Source organism: Clytia hemisphaerica, unplaced genomic scaffold, assembly GCF_902728285.1.
Source record: "Clytia hemisphaerica strain Z4C2 unplaced genomic scaffold, Clytia hemisphaerica genome assembly, whole genome shotgun sequence".
Classification (NCBI taxonomy): domain Eukaryota; kingdom Metazoa; phylum Cnidaria; class Hydrozoa; order Leptothecata; family Clytiidae; genus Clytia; species Clytia hemisphaerica.
This window is the reverse complement of record NW_027103699.1, coordinates 495,375-516,278: the sequence shown is the minus strand read 5'-3', so window position 1 is coordinate 516,278 and position 20,904 is coordinate 495,375. Positions and strand designations below refer to the sequence as shown.

Below are 20,904 nucleotides of genomic sequence, written 5' to 3'. Positions count from 1 at the left end.
TTTGTCTATGTGCGGGTATCCAATTTTAGCTTAAAACCAACGGCGGTATGTCCCCAACTAATGGCTGTACCCATCCCCCAGTCGCCAAGCTATCATTTCTGTTACGCTGAGCAATAACACCAAAGAGAATATAAAAACAAATGTACACACATATGTTTTTACATTCTCTTTGATAACACTATGGCGTAATTATATAAGTACTTTTTAGAAGAATCTGAAAAGAGCGTGCATTCCAATTTGATTCATCAAAAAAATGTAGATCAGCAAAATCATTTCTGTTAAGCTACTTGTCGAGCTGTCTGTACCAGACGGAAACGGCTTTTACGTCGACACCACGTTCCGTATTTTACAAATATCCCCAAAGAAGATCTGGGGGGATTGGCTTTACATGAAGTCATTGAAGTGCTGTTCAAAACAACTGAAAAAAAACGGAGTGATTCTTCTGTTCAAGCGAGTACTGCTCGTTATCTTCACATTCGATTTTCATTGCATTATGTACATAAAAAAACTAACCAAAATACCTTTCGAAATAATATGAAAATTCAAGCATTCGAACCTTGAAAACCAAAATAAACATTTTCCACATTATTCATTTTGCATAGAGTTTGCTTTGCCATCAAGCGTTTATGTTAGTTGGCAAATTCTGGCAGTTCATCAATCCAAAAATGATCAGCTGTCTCTCTTTAATCCTTTGAAATCTTTGATAGATTCCAAATACTTATATAAAGTATATAAAGTTTTAACACATGATTCGAATCACATCAAGTCCGTATTGATTTGAATGGTTAATACTGGGTATAGCTCCGATATAACGGTACAAAATGTATTATGAAAGTCCTACGGAGCAGGGTAAAGATATTGATTTTCATCAAGAAGATTAAGACCGAATGAAAACTACAAGTTTTACGCTGCCAGCTCTTAGTTGCATTTGATATCGCTTGCTCTTACGCATGGAAATCCGAACTCTCCTTTCTTCTCATTACGGGTGTATTGATTGGTCACCATTCCCCTTTCGATGAGCCTTTACTTCCATAACTCTTTGAATCGTTATGCCTAAAAGAATCAAGAATATCTCATAAAGAAACATCCTCTCCTTCGGTAATCTGTTAAAGTCTGTCTCGAAATAATTTGCAGCTGGAGACAAAAATGGCTGTAACTTTTGATAGAGTTCGAATCAAGTTACGATTAAGTGCTTCTTAAAATGATATTCGTGAGTGGAATATTATCAAGTAAAAAAATTGTGAAAAAAAATAAAAAATAAAAATGAAAAATGAAGAAGAAAAAAATCAACTTTTTGTAGAAATGTGGTATAATTACCATTTTCACAGGAGTGATTCTTCAATCTTAGATCATCATCACTGTCAAAAAAAATTTCAAAAATATTCATTCAATCAAAAGATATCAAACAAAGTTTATTGCTGGTTGACTCTATAAAATAGTAAAAAATGGTAAAAAACGACAAAAAAACAGCCTTTTGTCGATCAACCAACAATAAACTTTGTTTGATATCTTTTGATTGAATGAATATTTTTGAAATTTTCAAATCGCAACTTGATTCGAATTCTATCAAAAGTTACAGCCATTTTTTTCTCCAGCTGCAAAATATTTCGAGACAGACTTTAATTCAAAGCCTATGAGCAGACCAGATAAAAATTAAAAATTTCAAATCAAATCTCTATATATTCTATGAGAATATAGTGCAAAGAGTTACACACGCTTGTTTTTTTTATAAGAACCGGGAAATGTTGGTTGAGCCTGAGGTTTTTTTTTTAATTCTATTGTTCTAAAGCTGGTGTTAAATAAAATTGTTCTAATAAATAAAAAGCGTGTATCATAAAAACAAATGAAGTCAGAATGAGAAGTAGACTTTTGAATCGCTTAAATCAAGTAGAAAAATCATATTATAAGTTGGGACTTACCCGGTCGGATCAGCATCGGCTGCGTACAAATCAAACTTTCGATTACCAGAAACCTTTCGACCAAAGAATTCTTCGTGATATCTCGACGCCGTTAAATTTAGATGATTCGTCCAAATGGAAAGCAAGGAAGATTTAGCTTTGACCACAGCTATATTGAAGAAAAATGGGAGCATGGTGTAAGAGAATATCTCTACAAGGAAAATTAAAACCTTCCATTTTTGAAAAAAACCCAACAGTTTCAGAAGCATTATGACATCTGAAACCAGAATGATGTCGAATAAGCCTAATCTCTGGATATTATTCAAGGCTGTAAAAATGTTTAACTAAAGTCTAAAGGGAGATGAGTGTAATCAGTCTGTTTCTCTAAAGAATCCTGCATTGTAACACGTATGCGTAATTTGTCGTTCTTTAAACCATAATATGTAGTTAATACCCGTGATAAATCAAGAGGAATGGGGGTGGCACAGTCACTTTCGGTCGGGGTTGTAGACGGCATAATTTGTCATTCTTTTTGTCTATTTTTTCTAAATGCAGGATTATTTAGATAAACCCACTCAATATAGAATAGGCTTTCGCAAGAGAGTCCCACCGAAAAAGAAAAATCAAGATGGTAAGCTTACGCGTAATTGTATTAAGAGCTGGACGGCTTCCTGTTTTTCGTAATTTACTAGTTGGCTCATCATGGCGTGGTGACTTCTTGGGCGTTATAGGGGCGGCTTGGGAGGAATCTTTCTGATTGGTCGTTAAGGATGATTCGCTGGTACGTCGACGCCTTCGTGGATCACTTGGAACTTCTTTTGCTTTGCGTTCTGATGGTGCTTCAGCACGATTCTTGTCTGTTGACGGCACTGCTTTCGGCTCTAAAATGGAGAATTTCTTTTATAGTCATCAGGCATATTGAGTGCTTGAATATACAGGAATCTAAAAAGCGTTTCAAAATTAACACAATTTACACGAAAGTGTAAGTCATTTTTCTCTAATCTTAGTTTGTTTTTAATAAAATAAAAAAAAAGCCATGTATTTGAATATACTCTAGTTATCAAAAAATACCAAAAATGATAAAAACTGCAATAATGTCATCAAAATACAAGCACAAAAACGCCAAAGTTTCTTGAACACATAGCGAAAGCAATAGCATCAGATGATAATAGTTGATCTCTTGTTTCAAAGAAATTATATGATCATCTAAAATAAAGATTCGCATTAAATTATCTTACCTTCTGGTGGTTTCATATCTGGAGGTGGCGGTAAAGGCGGATCTTGTGTGCCCCGTAAACAATCCAAGACCTAAAGTAAAAGAACTGGTGTCCTTGAAAAAAGGGGCGGTAGTTTCTGAATACCACCGAATTATATCGAATTGGAGCAGTCACCTTCGACAGCGATTGCATTATCCTGCATTAGCAGTGCTCTAATGGGATAAACATTCACGGGGATTAAATTTCGCGGTTGAGCTCATCCGCGAAATTTTTAGATTTCACAGGGAGTTATTTCGCGGATGGCACTATTGGGAGACAATATTTTCACGATTTCGTGCCTTTTACTGTCAAATCATGCATGTGAGGAGCTTTCTTGATGTCATTAAGCATTTAAAAAGTGGTTTATTTGCCATTTTATGAGTTTTGGTTAAATCTATTTCGCGGATAAAGCTTTTCCAAATTTCGATTGGGAAATCCGCGAAATTTAATCCCCTTGAAATTTTATCCTATTAAAGTAGGTAGCCTTGGGTATCTAGTCATGGCTACTGGGGAGACTCTTCAACATCAAAATGGTGTAAAAATGTTGCAACTATTTTATTCCAAAAATAAACCTTTTTATGCATTGGAGAGGTTTTTGAAGCTCCCTCCACATAAACATCGAGTTCGGTCCATACGTGTTTGTACTGGTCTTCTCTGAAAGAAAGAGAGCATTTTTACAAGTAATATTGCTGTTATTAATCAGGTAGAATTACATAACTATCTGGACTAAAAATGGTGTGAAATTTTGCACAGAGTTCCAGGAACATGTCAGGAATCGCCAAAAAAAAGCCCCACTCCAGGAAGATGGGAACACCCACAAATCCATAAAAGGCGGACATGGTACTTTTTTCTACAATAATGGTTTTCAAATGTCAAAAATAACTAGACAGGGAGATTCCTCTCAACGAGTAGATAAGAAAAATGGGGTCAATTTGGACCACGTGGTCCCGAGATATGACCTCTAAAGTCCAAAAAATGAAGATTTTGATGACGTAAGCATTTTTAATGAGAGCGATGAACTGGAACGCCGTCCTGCTTGTCATGTAGCCTTGATCATGGGCTTTCAGAAAAGTATATGGTTTAGTATGTTTAAACAAACCGTTGGCGAACTTTGTATTAGTGACTCACAAGCAGTCATGTGGTATTATAAAACCAAGTATGAATGGTTTTAAAAGGCGTCTCCTAGAAGCATTAAATTACAGAACTGGGGATTCGCTAGGCTGCTGGCATCCACTAACAGATTCGTGCTCCTCACTACCTGGGGGTTTTGTAGAAGTCTGCGATTCAAAATAGGGATTCGCTGTAAAAATAGAGTACTCAGTAATCATATCATGAATTCGATAAAAAAAACAACGACTTAGGCCAAATTATGTATCAAAACATATGGAAAATAAAATCTTACTTTTTACTGTTCTTTCCTTTGAGTGTAACAACAGGTAATGGTAAAGAATCATTTCGTGCTTCCATTGCTTGCAATTTGTAAACAACCTTTAAAAAAAAGGAAATGAAACATTATTTTGATAAACAATCGTATATTTCTCCATGAGTTAAAAAATTCCAATTCTTATTCGAGTCGAAAGTTTAAAAAATAATGCTGCACCCTCAGTCAATCAAATTAACTTTAAATAAAAGAAATTCTAATTTATCATTCAAGCTATTCCTTGGTCAATCACTGGTAGCATTCTCGCTATCAATACAAACCTTTTTACATTCCTGGACATCTTCTTCACTCAATGACGGTTTCATCAACAGCGATAATAACGGCTCCAAATTCTACGAAGAGATGAGCAGGATGATTTAGGCAAAAAGTGTTCTATTTTCAGAAAGTGTCAGAAAATTTCTTAATTTTCGCGAAATTAAATTTTCACAAATTTTCAAAAGGGAAACTTAGGTCGTTAAAATTGATTTTTACTAAGTCAAGTATTCTTCCTTTGGCATTAAATGTTTGTTCATTTCGGGCATGAAAAAAGGCTTTCTAGGGTAAGAATAGAATGCTTTACCTGTTGCATATTAAAGATGAGTGTATCACAAATCACCATTGGCCAATGTTTTGTATAACGTTCCAATCTCGATGAAGCTGAAAAATTAAAAATATAGTTGTGTGATCGTCTTTAAGGACAATGCACCCAATGCAAATTGTGTAGAAGCTTCGCTCATAAATGATTTAAAAATCCAGTGCAATGCACCCTTTACTAGACCAGAGGTCGATGGAGTGAATTGTGTCACTTTGTAGGGCATCCCTTAAATCAGGGCAAATTTTTGATATTATGCCCCTAATAGGGTGTAGAATTGACAAAAAAAAATTACCCATCGAATCTACTGCAGTTTTCAGGTGAATCGATTTTTGCTGAGTCAGCAGTTTTTCAGCATACTTACCCACCTTAAAAATTAAATATCTCAAGATCGGAACATCGATGGTTTTAAGAAACCATACCATTTTCGGATACTATTAATTCAGGGCTATCCAGCTGTGAGAATGATTTTTTTCTGAAAATGCTCCCAGAAAAATGCTGACGTCATCGGAAAACGCCAAAAACGTCTGAAAAAATACCATTTCTCGGCACCAGGTGGTAGAAACTTAACAAATAACCCTATCTTCTACTTTTCACGCTGAATCCGTTGGTCGCCTCAGCTATTTGATTTTCAGACTTCGAAAAAACCGTTAGTAAAGGGGGGGACCCTTAATAAGTTCTATCGATTAACTAAAAATCGATTCATTCGAAACTGCAGGAGATTCGAAGGGCAAATTTTTTTTGTCAATTTTACACCCTATTAGGAGCATAATATCAAAAATTTGCCCTGATAAGGGGGTGCCCTACAAAAACCATTTTTAAGGCCTTTTCTGAATCTTGGACGCTGGTCTATATCTTGAGCTCTGACAGTTCCACAAAGTATTTTGACATATAATCGTATATTCCCCCGTCTCACTGAGTAACCAGTGAGAAATTATCACTAAAAGTAGCTCCTTTTTTCAACTAACCGCATAGAAAGCTAAACACAATAAAATTGCTGAGATTGATCCCTACTGAAAGAAGCGAGAAACACAGTGCATTCCATTTACTCGTACCTCCCCCACGATTCGAAAACTTCTAATATTCGGAATTTGATGACTTCTCCATTGGATTTGATTCAATTCAACTCAGACAAGCTCCTTCAGTTGATCGAACTTCAATCATTCGAAGTTTTTCGAACCGATTTAATATGAGTAGAATTACAACCAGTTCAAGTCATCCTTTTTTCGGGGGATCATCGACAAATTTTACAGCTAAAGGGCTACGGCCTTCAGGGTCGGATACAGGAGGTAGGCTATCTTATTAATGGAGAGTAATTAGTTTCCATATAAGGTAATACGATAATAAAGTAAACTCTCCTCCATTGGATATAGCCTCCCTCTGTATCCGAGCCTGGCCTTCTCCAGTGATTTTCAGAATAATTCTTACACCCGTGAATTTTAGATTTTGAAAATCAATGTAAATGATTTTATAAGAGATGATAGCGAAATTGATACGATTAGAGAATGATTTTGTGTTCATTTTATCAAAATGTGTTATTTCAAAATACAAAAATTGGAAAAATCTAATACCTGGAATGGAATACGTTTTAACAGTCAGTAAAAAATGCAAATTTACAACTAATACCTATCTACAATTGTGGAAATCAATATGATTTAAAAATTAGTAACGAAAAATTCAATTAAAAAAACATTGCAAATATTATTGGAAATATACAGAATTAAAATTTTAAATTTTCAGTGATATGTTATTCCTAGAAACGTTTAAAATCTGAAAGTCTTAAAGTCTAATCTCTCTCTTAGAGTCTCTATGTCTCTATCGCACTCAAATGTCTCCTTAACTCGAAAAAGATTAAAGTAGCCTTTTCAGTTATAGCAAACCCGGAACTTGAAATCTTAAATAAATCACACTTAATTTACCTTTTCGGGACCTGTTCAGTTATGGAAAATAAAGTGTACATATTTTAAAATATGTTAAGAATTCCGAATCATTTCTTCTCCGGCCAAAAAATGAAGTAACACGAAATCAAAAAGTCAATAGGTGATGAAAGTACTTGATAAAATATGATTTGATTAACGTGCAATTCTTTTTGAAGTATTTCATTTCACGTTACATAAATAAATTGGTGGTGCTAATAAAACCTATCAACACCTTTTTCGACTTTTTTAAAATTTCGTGATAATTTCAGATTTCTCTCACTTTTGGCATTCGGAATCTCAAAATGCTTTTTCCCGTTTTATTTTAGGAACAATTTTGGACATTGCTTAATTAATACTCAGAACACTCAGATATCACTAGCTGCTATTATAACTTTATTTTTCGGCATTTTCGAGCTTCGTTGTTCTTATGATTGCCAAGCATTTCCATCCAATTTAGCAACAAGAACCAAAAAAATTAATCACGACTCATTTAATTTGTAAAATATCACGTTCGTTCAATCATCACAAAAACTAATTTTCACTGAGAACCAATCATCAACTCAGGATTTGGTATACTGAAACACTGACCAACCCTAAAAAAAGACTTTGGTGGCCTAAGCAACACAATATGATGAAAACCAATAAGCAAATTCTATGTTTTGAGAGTTGTTTGCCATAACACTTGTGGCCATCGCGAGCGTCCCTTCATCCTGTCCTTCTCATCAACCTGGATATAAAAACAATTAAAAATTAAGAAGGTGACAACAGCTAGAGCAGCAAATAAAAAGAGACCGAACTCATGACAATTCAGTCTTAAGCATAAAGGAATGTTTGCTTGCTATGGCCTGTGTGTACGCGCCAGTATTTTTCATGCTGTTTTTGTCTGGTGTTTGTATTTTTTAAAAGGATATCCAGAACACTAGCTTAAACGGGTCATTCTCAAAGACAGACAATAGTCATTTATAATCATTAGTCCCTTCTATTCAGCGAAAAGAGGGAAATGGTATCTAAAAAGTTCCCAGCTCGAGTTTTCCCATAAAGGCTGAAATTGATTTACCTTAGAAAATTACTTATTTTCATACTTAGGAGTAAAGAAACACCATGTACCTTGTCACTGGAGGGCTCGTCATTTAGACATTCCAAATCTTTATTGTCTTCTTTGTCATCATGATCTTCAGATTCTTTCACCTTTTTGTCTTCTTCAAAGAATTCTTTATAAAGTTCTCTCTCCTTATCATTCATCAGCATCATGAAGCGATAATCACCCAAACAAGACATCAAAAAACGCATATAACTGATCGCCAATCGCAATGTTTGAATCTTCGATAATTTAGTATCTTCAGAAACGTTTGGTATACATCCACGAACGGCTGCAAATGCTATATTGATGGTTTCAGATCGCCGTGTATTCTTAGAGTAAGTTGGTAAATAAGGATACTGGTTGTTATGGAAGCGTTTATGTTTACGTGTGTGTACGGATCTTGACGTATACGGGGCTGTCGACGTCGTAGAAGGATTGACGTATTGCGAATAAGGAGTTGCCGTTTGGTACTGTTCGTAACTGTTGATGAAATCATTGGCACCGTTAAAATAACTGTAGTCGAGGTCTGCTGCTTGTGTTGAGATTTGTGAGGACCCGTCATAGCAGGATTGTTCTTCGAATTGGAAAATAGTTGAATACGGTTGGTGCTGAAAGTTGGTTGATGGTGTGATGGATGCTTCTGGACTACTATTGTACGCGCTCCCAGCACTCTCGTAGTTACACGAGGAAGATGTGAAGTTATATGAAGATAGTTCGTTGTGTTCAACTTTGATTTGAGGTAGATTCATCATGACGGTGCGTTACTTGATCAACAGCGGAACACCTCCTTACACCAGCAAAGAGTTTAAGCAAATGATAAGTTCAAAACCCACAAGGAGTAAATTTTCCGTTTTTCGAATATATATATATAATATTATTCCGTGTGTAATTTGATCTTTGTTAAATCACTTCAATTTTTTTGTGTATTTGGATCGGTACTCGCTACTTAAAATGTTATTGAAAGTAATATTTGAAAAACCCAGTGGCGGGTCAACTAACGAGATTGTTTATATTATTGTATGATTATGATATTATTCAATATCATAATGAGGAACGAGAGACATTGATATACTCCAGTAGCCTGTATCTAACAAACTTCCATGAGAGGCTATAAAGGTTGACTATCGACAAATTCTTTACAGTCCATCATGTCTTAAAGAATGACTTGATGATGATGGTCGTTGTTAACACGTGGTTAAACTTTCGTCACAAGTTCAAAGTAAAGGTTATCATCATTTGTGTTTGTCTTTCTTTCTTTCATTTTACTGAGATGGGACAAAAAGTTTTCAAGCTCCAACGTGAATTGGGATTAAATTCATAAGGCACAAGAGTTACATTAAAGGAAGAGATTTTAGCGGGAATAAAATTTGGCGGATATGGCCGATTTGGTCAAAATCCGCCAAATTAAGTTCCCGCCAAATTTAATTTTCTCCGTCATCCTCCGAATTTAATTCCTGCCAAATTTAAGTTGCTCTATTTATTCCCCCAAATGTGTGCTATTTCAGGCTTTAAAACAGGTTTTTCCTGGACAAAAATGTCCCTCGTCCGCCAAATTAAATCCCCGCAAAATTTCTTCCTTTAATGTAGTTAAAAAAAAATACACAGCAACTTTTCAAACAGAACAATACCTCGAATCGAAAACCTCTAAAAATCCGAATCTTTTTCTATCCTTTGTTGTTTTCTTGGAAAGGGATTTCATATTAAATTGATTTGGGCTCAAAAATCCTCAGGTGATCACCACTAAACTACACAAGTTTTCGAGAAAAAAAAGTTCCCTTAGGCGATATGGGAGTTTGATTAATAGAATTAGGTAAGTAACCAATTATTTGAAATTCTCCCTGTGAATAGATAAAAATAATACCTCCTTTTAGAGTACATGAAGAAAAAATTTGAATTCTAATTACCCAACCCATCGAGGTTGGGCAGGAAATACTCACTTACAGTAATAGTCATCATACAAAAGTTTCATTGATATTGGATGTCAGAAATGTTCAATAAAAAAATACGACAAAAACAATAATATTTTACTACACGACTACCTGTACGCAAACACCTACGACGAGGTCGTGTTTTGAGATAAAACTCATTTAAAAAGGTCAGACGAAAAGAATGGTTGTTTATAAACCTGACCTTTATGACACGCATTTCTTGGTTTTAAGCGTCAATAAACTTCTATTTGGCAGAATAACAAATGATTTGCTATCACAAAGGTTCCCTTTGGAGGCCATTTTCAATGAAAATATTACGATGTTTTCTATACAAACTTTGATAAATTGTTCTACTTCCGAAAAAACAACATCCATACACCACAAAAAACGAAGAAAGTCAGTGTGGAAAAAGGAGAGCAAGTTTAAATTAGCTAAAGTGTAGTCCAATCCATAGATTTGTAAAAGCCCGAAGGGCTAGATATCGTGCTTTTGCTGAAAAGTGTGCCGAGGTCAGCTCAGAAATCCTACCTAAGTCACGTGACATTACAATAGAATTTCTACGGTTGACCAATCAGAAGCTTCGCAGGTTTTCGAAAACAATAGCAGCAATATTTTTTGCGAGATTCAAAAATACTTTCGTGAAAACTCCCAAAAAAATCCTTTTAAGAAATAAAATTACAATAAAAAAAAGAGAAACAAGCTGGGTGCTGAATGGACCTACCTGATGATGAAAGTTAGATAGTGCAATGCGAGGAGAAAAATGAAAAGAAATCAGTCAGAAAATATAGCGTTTAGCGAAAATGCATAACGCAATAAATTCATCATTGATTGTTGATGGGGGAGAGGAAAGGGTTATACAGGGAAAAAATAAATAGAAAGTTCTGGTCGCAAAAATCAGTTTTATTGACAATTGAATCATGCTTGATGGTGAGCATTGTTATCAATAATGTTTTTGTGAAAAAAAACATAGAAATGAATATAAGGAAAAAATCCAATGAAAATCTGCAAACATGGCGATCTCCAGCATTTTCAACCGGAAAAATTTTTTTCTCAAAAATCGAACTCGGCCATTGTTTGGGCATTGTTAATACGCATCTTTGAGCAAAAAACCAATGATAAAATCTTGAGAAAATGCCAAAAAAAACAGTTTTTCCGGCATATTTCCGGCATTTTCGGCCAGAAAAAATTGTTTTTGAAAATCGGGCTTCGTCACATTTTAGGTATTGTCATTTTGCATCATTGTGCAAAAAATCAGAAAAAAATAATGAGTCAACATTGAGAAAAGCTATATTTTCTTATTTGGTTAAAGGGAATTTCCCCAAAATACGAAAATCCGTATTTTACAAAAAATCAGAAAAATTTAATGACAGGATTTTGCACAAAGTCGAAAAAACCCTATTTTTAGGCAGTTTTTGGCCCAAATTTGCCCAAATATTTTTTTTTTCGAAAATCGGGCTCTATCACATTTTAGGCATTGCCATTTTGCATCATTGTGCCAAAAATCAGAAAAAACTAATGAGCCAATCCTGAGAAAAGCTGGTAACAGCGGACGGACGGACGAACGAACGGACGGACATCGGTTTATAATTTATAGGACCTCCGAGGTAGGTCCAAAAAGGAATAAAAAAATTGATTCATCGCGAAAAACACTTTTGCGAGTTATTAGTTTATTTCTTAAACGAAAAGGCTGAAAACGCGAATACAGTGGAACTTTTAATTAGCAGACACCATCGGGGAATAGGGTTAGTGTCAGCTAATTAGAAGCCGTTTAGAAACTTTTTAATTATGTGCTCTAATTTTGGTATAAGGTACTATTAAGGGATAAAGTATGTAAAATTTTGGTCTTAAGTGCTTTTCTAGAGACATTAGAACATGAAAGAATAAGAGAACGATTATTCAAAAGCAAAAATAGTTTTTATGAATCATTAGTAGTCTTCAGGTCCCTGTAGTTAATCATTTTTATGACAAATTCAACGACTGGAAAAAGGGAGCGCTCCAAACGTCTATAAGCGATTTGTTCAATGAAACTTTGAAAGATTTAAGAAATAGTTATCCTGCTAATTTATTTAAGTCTGTTACCAGTTTGACCGTCGATATTCCCTGATTAGAGAGGAAAAAGTAGGGTTTTGGCTATTTCGTGCAAAAAACTGGCTGCTAATTTGAGGATCCGCTAATTGAGTGTCCACCTTTTAGAGTGTCCATTAATTAGAGGTTTTAATGTATCGTTATACTTTCTCTTACACTTATCTGGCACCCAGATGCAGAAATTTCCATCCGACACGCTAAAACTCTGAAGGTCAGGAAATTTTCAACGTCTTGAAGGTTTACATTACGTAATTTTGCAAGACCACGTCAAGGATTTGCAGCGAGAGGTCTGGTAACCCAGCCCTCGTTTTCAGGATTGATGGGTTCAACCGAAATATTTCAGGTTTACGCGCAAGGGTAGTTGAACCCGACTGGGGATGCGTTAGAATTTTAAACAGGTTTTTTTACGTAAAAAAGGGATGTCAAATCCCCGGATTTCAGGGCATGACAAAAGACACAACGTGAATTCTACGCCATGTGTTCATTTGCAGGGTTAAAAAATAATATCAAATCCTTACCTGTCTTGTTTGGGGTTTGACCATCAGGGATGTCTGTAAAGGGCGCAAGTCGATTTTCCTTCATTAACCTGCCAAAATCCTGCAAAAGACAATCATCATTTTTAATTGATCTTAGTTAAATTGTTACTCCACCCTTTAAAATACAATTAGGGCAGTTGGAAGTATCTAAAAGTTTTCTATCTTATGATCTTATACTGTATGCTTTTTTTCGATTCGTTTTTTACTTGGGAAGCTTAGAAAAATGACCCTTAAAATTCCGCAAAATACCCGACAACAATTACTCATACGCACTCCTAACAACACATCGTGCTTTACATACGTTAACACGATAGTCAGTAACACGCCCTCCGACGCCTTCGGTTATGGATGGTGGGTCTTCTAATGAACTTCTTCCTGCAGCCAAAACATGGATGTAAATATCGCCTGAAAGTAAAAATATCGTGGTGTATAATCAGCAGAAACTCAATCGATTAAATTAATGGTGCGAATCATCATGACGCTATAACCTCCTGATTCCTTATCCGTTTTTTGTCTTCGAGGGGTTAGGGACCGACCAACCAACCGATCAAGTGTTTAAACGTTTAACTGTTTAACCCCGAAGTGGGGGGGGCACTCGATTCGAAAACGACCATACTTTCGGCCCAAATTTAGGCTTTAAAATGAGACCTATACAGTGCAGAGAAAATTTTGCTATTTTTGAGCTAATTATTATAAACGAAAAATCGACCACTACGGTGTGTTTTCTTGAAATTTTTTTACCATTTTCAGGCAAAATATGGTCGAAATTTTACACCCTTAGAGTGCAATTTTTTAATCATTGCTGATTTCGATCCTTACAGTGACCTTGAGTGCCCCCCCCCTACCCCCAGGCGTTCAACTAGTCGAGTTTCCATTACCACGAACAGTAATATGAAACAATCAAGGGCAATAGAGAGAACGGCAGTTAAAGGAACATTCGATTTGAAAACTAGAGTTAAAGAGACTATATTACATTCTATTACAATAATATCATTATTTTAAATAAATAGAGCCACGGGGTGCTCAAACAAATTTAGTTCGAAGTACCAAGAAATCAAGCACAAACTGACAATTGAAATGAAATGAAATAAAAAAATCTAGTGTTTTTGTATATACTCCGACGAATTCTACGAGGAAAAACCAATTCTGTTCAGAAAAGTTATCTCCTTAGCCGCCTTTCTCATTTTAGTATTAGTTGAGAGATGGATTATCGGATTAAGGGCTGAATCCATGTATAGTCCAATAAGACCAATAATTCTCAAATGTTGTAAAACCATTGTTGAGTGATCTAGCTTGAACACCTCTATAGCTATTATATCAATGATAGAACTGGACATAATTGGTACAACGCATGCAAAATATGCCACAATCAAAACGTAGAGTCTTCGAGCGATCTTTGTGTTCTTATGAAGCCTTAGTTGTTTCGTTTCTTCGTCTTGTGTTGAATCATTGAAAGTTATTGTGTCTGTTTTAATCTTCAGTCTTATTCGTCTGTATGAAGCAAAGATCACAACAGCGGCTGTTGTAGCTGTAAACATCAACAGAGCTGTTGTTACGTAAAAATTTGTCATCAAAGTCAACTGTATGACCACAGGCCAAATCCAAGCTGAAGCGACCATGATTTTCGATTTTTTATCACTGATTTTCGTGTCATAAGTGCTCGGATTAAGTTTACAGAATCGGTCGTAAGAGATGAAAGCAAGAGTGATGATTGAGCTGACAGTTAAAAATGTCATTAATATTAAGTCAACATATTGCAAATCGTCATTCAAAAATAATGAATCAATCAACATTAAAAATGTGTACCAAACACAATGAACACCAACAAAACAATCTGATATTGCCAGTGATATTAAGAATCGATTGGATCTTGAACGCATGGTGGGTTTGCGAAGAATGATGATTGAAATTATATTTCCAGTTAAGGATGCGATTGCACATGATGCTAAGAGTACGCTGTAAAAGCATCTGGAAATATAGCTCAACCCATAAATAGATGATTCCATGCCATATATTATCTTAATGTGCTACATTTTTGGTGTTAATTCTTTTCGAATCACTTTTTGAAATGAGGTTAGTTGGAAGACAAACGCATGTATAGAGCTTGATAGTAGATTAAACAAAAACTCTTGTTTTCAGGCTTTTTATGGTGTTTTTTTTTTAACCTGAAACTGCAAAACACCGACTTTTGTTTGTCGTTTTTCTAATTAGATAAATGGGTGCAGCATGGTCTTTTACCACGAAAAAACCTTTTTTTCAGCCTTTTGATTTCTATTTCACAGGACCTTTTATCTCGACATATTCTAATTGATACCGTTTATTTTCTTTCGATACTACCAAATTTAAGTAAGATGAGATCGAATTGTGTTCGAAGCAATTGGTCCGAAAAGCATTACAATCGAAGGGCTTTCAACGATTACACATTTTGTTTGATTAGATAATAAAAACGTCTTCAAAACGTCTCTCTATGTACTATTGATAACATGGTTTTTAGGGTGATTAGAAATCTATAGCCCCTAAAAATAGTAAAATTAGTTATAATAAGCAGATATTCGACAAGAAAAATTGGATATTGAAAATTAATCGGTCGAGCTTGATGATTTTCGACGAAGCGAAGATGATTATCATTAAAGCGAGACTGAATAATTTCGATATCCGATTTTTCACGTTGAATATTCTGGTTTATCGTTCACCAATTAGCAGAAAAGCAGTATCTCTCTTTTTATGACATTTTCGAGCGTTTTACTATGTTATTTAAAGGAAGTCAATTTCATTGTTTTTTTCTCTAATTTCAAAACGTTCGAATTTTCTATCTCTCTTTTTTGTTAAAAACAACTTTCTTTTTTATCTGTTTTTATACATGTGACATTTAAATAATTATTTGATCAAAAAATGCTCGCCGCTACAGAAGAGATATTTTGCTATCGGATATCTAAAAATATTCGACAGTGTGTTTTGCCTAAAATTGGTTATAATCGAATTTATTTATTCTTTAGTCTTGAATAATTATTGAAAATATTTCGAAATAACCCTAACATTTTACTGAACCAATTAAAAAGGAGCAGAAAAGTTTAAACTACTATTGTTGAATTTTAATTACTGAAATTACTATTTTAATTGTAGAAGCAAAGTAGAACTTGAGGTCTAAAATTAACTTTACTTGCTCTTTCTCCCTACTGATCTACCTTGAAAAACCTGTTCACTTTTTAAGATTATCGTAATATGTGGTTAATTACTCAGTGGAAGCAATATAATCCGTTTTGTACTATAGCCTAAAAATGAATTGGATTTTTCCTGATATTTTTCAGAAAATAAAGCTAAATATGATGGTAAACTCTGTGGTTGCTCATGTCAGCATGTGACGACATCTGGCAAATAGGTCGCACCTTCACTTATTTCTCCGTGCCACAGAAAAAGTGAAAGTTTAGGTCGGACCTTACAAAATACGCACGGCAGTTAAACGGTTAAGAATACAATTCCTGGACAACTTTTAGATTCCTGTAATTTGTAAGGTATCAGTTAATAGTATTCGATCTCGACTGTTTCCTACATGCTTTAATTTAAAGCACACTTTATCTAAAAGAATGATTTAAAATCGAAAATGCTCAATATTTCACCATAATCTTTTTTTATTTTTAAAACTATTTGACCCCCTGGATATCAAGTCGTTTGAACTTCTAGATTTCGATATCTTCGCCGCACCCTAAACGATTGTTTCTGGAAACCCTCATTTTATGTCACCCCAGCATACAAACAGTATCGCAAGGAATCACAAATGGAACAAGACACAGATTAGAAATTTGTATTGGTTTTCAAAAAGAAAGTAACAAATCTTACCACCATGGCTGTTCAACATGTGTGTCAAAATTTTGGCTCCCGATTTACGAGGTTGCTCTAACATCACTGTCCTTCCTGAAAAATGTATTGAAGATCAAAAGTCAAAATTAAAATGACAGCAAACGAGGAAAGGGAAATCTATTTGCCAACCTTTCACTGGACAGTGTATATGTCAATAAAAAGAGACCCTTTACTTCAAATCGGCAGAAAAAATACTTTTACATAATTTCAACTTATAATTTCAATATTATAATTATCAACATATGCAGGACCCTTGAACCATCAAAAGACTTCAAATTAAACGTTCGATTTGAGCTACAAACATTCAATTATTCTTTTAAGATACATTCTGCCCTCTCTTATCTAGGACGCACCTTACAAAAAGAAAGGATCGTCCCCATACTAGTGCGGGAATATTATCGCGAGCTTGCAACAATCAAAAAAGAAAAACATCGATGATACCTTGTAAAAGAAACATGGTCAAACATGCCGCTGGTCTTGAATTGACTTCAGAAGGAGTTATTTTGTACACACCAACGCACGGTTGAATATCTAAAATTGAAAGAAATTGATTGTTGCTTAGAATATGGAATTCACGAAGGAATATCGTAAAACACAAAGAGTGTTCAACTAAATGAGCCATTTTTACTGTCACAACAATCACGAGGATAAAAAAGCAAGGGGGGTACTAGGTTTGCGAGGTGACGGGTATGTCCGAGCGGAAAATCGAAAATCGACCCTTTGAGAGACAAAATTTTGGTGATTTGGGACCCTTTGAGAGATTTTTTCCTAAAGTTTGGTCCATTTTTTCCAAATTTTGGTTTGATTTTCACCAAATTTTGGTCAAAATTCTTGGAAATCGTGACCTTTTGAGAGAGAAGTTTTAGATTTTTGTGATTTTGGGACCCTTTCAGAGACTATCTTTTGAATTTGTACCCCTTTGAGAGACTTTTGAGGAATGAGAAAAGGTACCCTTATGGCTCGCACATACCCAGCACCCATTTTGCCTAAGTACCCCCCCCCCCCCAGGTAAAAAGCTAATAAAACGTCTTTCAAAAATGTTCTAAAAATCCGTTGGATCCGCCTCTTTCGCATTGGAAAGTCATTATTAAAAACGCTTTCTGTCCTCATTACCCATTCAACTTTTGCGACTGAGAGTCGATGGTTGGAGATGAAGCAAAGTATCAGCAAGGCCACTCTGTTCATTAAAACCCGATATTAATTCAATCTTACTTGTCATAAAGCAATCCAGAGATCGAAAGAATCCAAAAAATATATGATATACAAACCTTGCAAAGAATTGGCTTTCGGTGTGCACCATTTCAAAGTTACGATTGATTTGTTGGCATCTTCCAGTATATTCGGTGAATTTTGGTACGTATCTATACAATCAAATAATTAGAGAAAAAGCTTGACTAGATACAGATGTAAAACTTTTTGACAAAAGATGTTTTTTAATGTTTATTTTTGTGATTTTGCGATGATGATGTGGGCATCAATTGATGATTTAGGGCCCATAATAAGATCTATGAAACCATTTTAAACTGAAAAGAAAGAAACTTTTATCAAATAACTATATTATTTCATTTGAATAGCTGGTGACAGCTGTTGAATAGCATCAACTGAATGTCTGATCTGAGCTCATATTATCTTGATTTATAGGCCTGTAGCAACCAGGAAATACCCCAATGCATTTTCAAGCAATCTTCACCCCTTGATCAAAAAATTACTCATTTTGTTCTCTAGATATTTAAATACTTTGGACTGGCCGGTTGTTTAGGGTCAAGCTGGAGTTTTTACAAGGTTTTCGATGATTCAGTTAGTCGTTGAATCTTGAGACAAAGGATTTTATTGCTTTTTCTAAAGAACGCGTCATCTCTATTATTTCAAATGACCAATTAGTGAAGTATCTTATAAAAACTCCAGCTTATCCCGTTGTTTATAGTGTAGACTTACAAAGCCAATCACCCTCATGATGGGCAGCAGCTGAATGGATGATTTCAACATCGTAATTCGCAGATGTACCTGCGTGTTGCTCTTCCTAAGAAAGATTTTGTGAAACAAAAAACAAACAGTGAATTGTAAACAATCAAACAAACGAGCTCTAAGTATTGGACTCATTTCCGAGTGCACTCACTTTGAAAACAGCCATAATGTGCAGAAAAAAAGCAGTGCTTCAAAATCAGGCCCTAACTCTAGCAATAAGTCGACCCATACGGTGGTTTTTTCTGAGAGAAATTTGCCTTTCAAAAATTTTCCTACACATCCACTATATATGAAACATCTTACCTTCATTGGTATACCAGTGATAATGGTTGACCTCAAACAATAATGCTTTCTTGTCAACAGAGGAATAAGTTTTGAGCAATGTTCTGCTTCCATTGTGATCGCTGCCATATGAAGGTGTGGTGAGACCTACAAGCAACAAAAGTTTGCTAAATAAACTATTGTGCTGGTATTCCATTATTGATACCCTTGCAACTGATCAACATCATGTTATGTGACATAATATAATTTGGTATTGTAGAAATGTCATTTTAGTTTGCTGAAATAAGCACCTGACATCAAGCTAAAGATTATTCTTAAAAAGTTAATTGTTTGAATTGATTATTTTCTTTTTAGTTTTACCTCTTTCAGTGGAATTATGATTTCTGGACCCTTTAATGTGATGTTGACAACCAGTAAATCTATGTCACAAAATCTAAAACAAAATGAATGAATAAGAAAAAAATCAATAAAATCATACCGTATATTTAGTAGAGACAGGTAGAGAGGGAAGGGAAGAAAAGAATCAAAATTAAATAAAGTAAATTAAATAAAGTATCTAAAACAGTATACCCCTTTTTATCATGTTCATTTTGTATTTCCCAAATAACATTGCTGATTGATCTTGCATCACTTTCACTAAATAGATAATTAAAAATGTATACAATGGACCCTAAAATAATAACTTTAAGTCCTATGCACAAAGGCTGACTAATGCGATATGGACATAACCAAAATGCAATGTAAATAAGTCTGAAACGCTGCTCTGTAACTCAGTTCTCCTTATTGAATATAGTTGACGGAAATTCTTTCTTCGCAAATACAGATAAATCAGAAAAGCTAACAGTAAAATCACCCAATCTTCATAAACAAATACGAGCTTACTCTTCCAAAGAAGTAATGACAATTATTCTCTTTGTAGATCGAATAGAAGATTCAGAAGATATTTTGATCAGTTCTTTAGCTGCATGATCAACACCATTGTATATGGATGGATTCGCCTCTGTTTCCTTGTTTGGAGGTCCAAGATCACCAAAACCTTTTAGAACCTAATTTTTTAAATTCAAATAAATAATTTCCCATATGTTGTCCAAACGAAAATTGAATACCCGAGAGAGTTATAGATAATTTGGGAGGATTATAATCATTCATGTCCAAACTGTAGGTATTTCCTCTCTAAAGAGAATTCGATAAAAATGATTATCTTAGAGTTTGTTTCAGATAGAACAATTTGACGAGAAATACTGCAAACATACTCAATAATCCTCCCTGGTAGCAATAAATGTTTAACTACCTGTTGTATGTTTTGATATTGATCTTCAAAGTCATTGATATTGATAGAGTTTTCATTTGAGCAAAGGACTAGCACCTAAAATAAAATGAAGTTAGAATTTTATTGTCAATTTTTCCACAATTCAATCTTTTTTAAGCCCTTTGAAGTAGATTTTTGAAGACTTCCAAGTAACTATCTCTATTTTTAAAGATATATATATATTTGATATATATTTTTTACTTTTAATTATTTATTTTTTGTTAACTAATATGATTCACTTACATCCCTTACATGAAGTACAGTCTAATACAAAATATATGGAATCCAATAAGATTAAAAGAAACAAACCAAAATCTAATAAAACGGCAAACACAGATTACCTTATAGTTTGTTGATATGTCATATATGATTCTACAATATTCTATCACTCCCTCCACGATACAAGTCCAAGTTGATTTACTGATGTTTGAGAGAAATGATAACAAGTTCTTATTCTTTGGATTTGTATCTAGTTCAAGTTTAGCTCCAGATTCCTCAAGAAAGACAGCTGCATGATCAACAATAATACAAGTCTCAGTACAGATTTCATTTTGCTTTCCAACCATATTTATTCTGATTTTATTTGTTAATTGTCATTCTAAAAACAGGATTATATTATGTCAGACAATACAAAAAATAATAAAAGCCATTTTTTGGCTTTTACTACTTTAGTAACATGGAATCATTACGCCATGCAGGTCAAATCATTGCATTGAGAAGAGGTGTTGTTGAGATTAATAAGGTCAGTTGATATTTCAGATAGAGGATTTGAGGT

General features: G+C 34.6%; 2 protein-coding genes across 2 annotated transcripts; both read right to left on the bottom strand.

Annotated features, from left to right (window-relative positions):
• Positions 1 to 437: 437 nt before the first annotated feature.
• On the bottom strand, positions 438 to 20,727 carry LOC136803993 (integrator complex subunit 13-like). Its single transcript, XM_067060729.1, has 20 exons — positions 20,471 to 20,727; positions 20,112 to 20,186; positions 19,703 to 19,866; positions 19,391 to 19,456; positions 19,181 to 19,253; positions 18,842 to 18,967; positions 18,509 to 18,593; positions 17,842 to 17,934; positions 17,015 to 17,104; positions 16,553 to 16,627; positions 13,017 to 13,120; positions 12,698 to 12,776; positions 5,155 to 5,231; positions 4,856 to 4,927; positions 4,557 to 4,642; positions 3,727 to 3,808; positions 3,137 to 3,206; positions 2,540 to 2,779; positions 1,920 to 2,067; positions 438 to 1,053 (listed from the first exon to the last, which is right to left on the bottom strand). Exons 1-20 carry the CDS (start codon positions 20,693 to 20,695, stop codon positions 999 to 1,001), a joined length of 2,085 nt encoding a protein of 694 aa, XP_066916830.1. The 5' UTR covers positions 20,696 to 20,727; the 3' UTR covers positions 438 to 998.
• LOC136804013 (heart- and neural crest derivatives-expressed protein 1-like) lies at positions 7,390 to 9,169 on the bottom strand. Its single transcript, XM_067060754.1, has 2 exons — positions 8,193 to 9,169; positions 7,390 to 7,812 (listed from the first exon to the last, which is right to left on the bottom strand). Exons 1-2 carry the CDS (start codon positions 8,916 to 8,918, stop codon positions 7,738 to 7,740), a joined length of 801 nt encoding a protein of 266 aa, XP_066916855.1. The 5' UTR covers positions 8,919 to 9,169; the 3' UTR covers positions 7,390 to 7,737.
• Positions 20,728 to 20,904: the final 177 nt, after the last annotated feature.

Excerpts from the sequence above, each read along its gene's own strand:
- LOC136804013 (XM_067060754.1), bottom strand. The coding sequence starts at position 8,918 with ATGATGAATCTACCTCAAATCAAAGTTGAACACAACGAACTATCTTCA. Across the intron at positions 7,813-8,192 it reads ACGAGCCCTCCAGTGACAAG|GTTGATGAGAAGGACAGGAT; the intron begins GTACATGGTGTT and ends TTTTATATCCAG.
- LOC136803993 (XM_067060729.1), bottom strand. The coding sequence starts at position 20,695 with ATGGTTGGAAAGCAAAATGAAATCTGTACTGAGACTTGTATTATTGTT. Across the intron at positions 19,867-20,111 it reads AATATCAAAACATACAACAG|GTTCTAAAAGGTTTTGGTGA; the intron begins GTAGTTAAACAT and ends TTAAAAAATTAG. Across the intron at positions 12,777-13,016 it reads TTACTGACTATCGTGTTAAC|GATTTTGGCAGGTTAATGAA; the intron begins GTATGTAAAGCA and ends TGTCTTTTGCAG.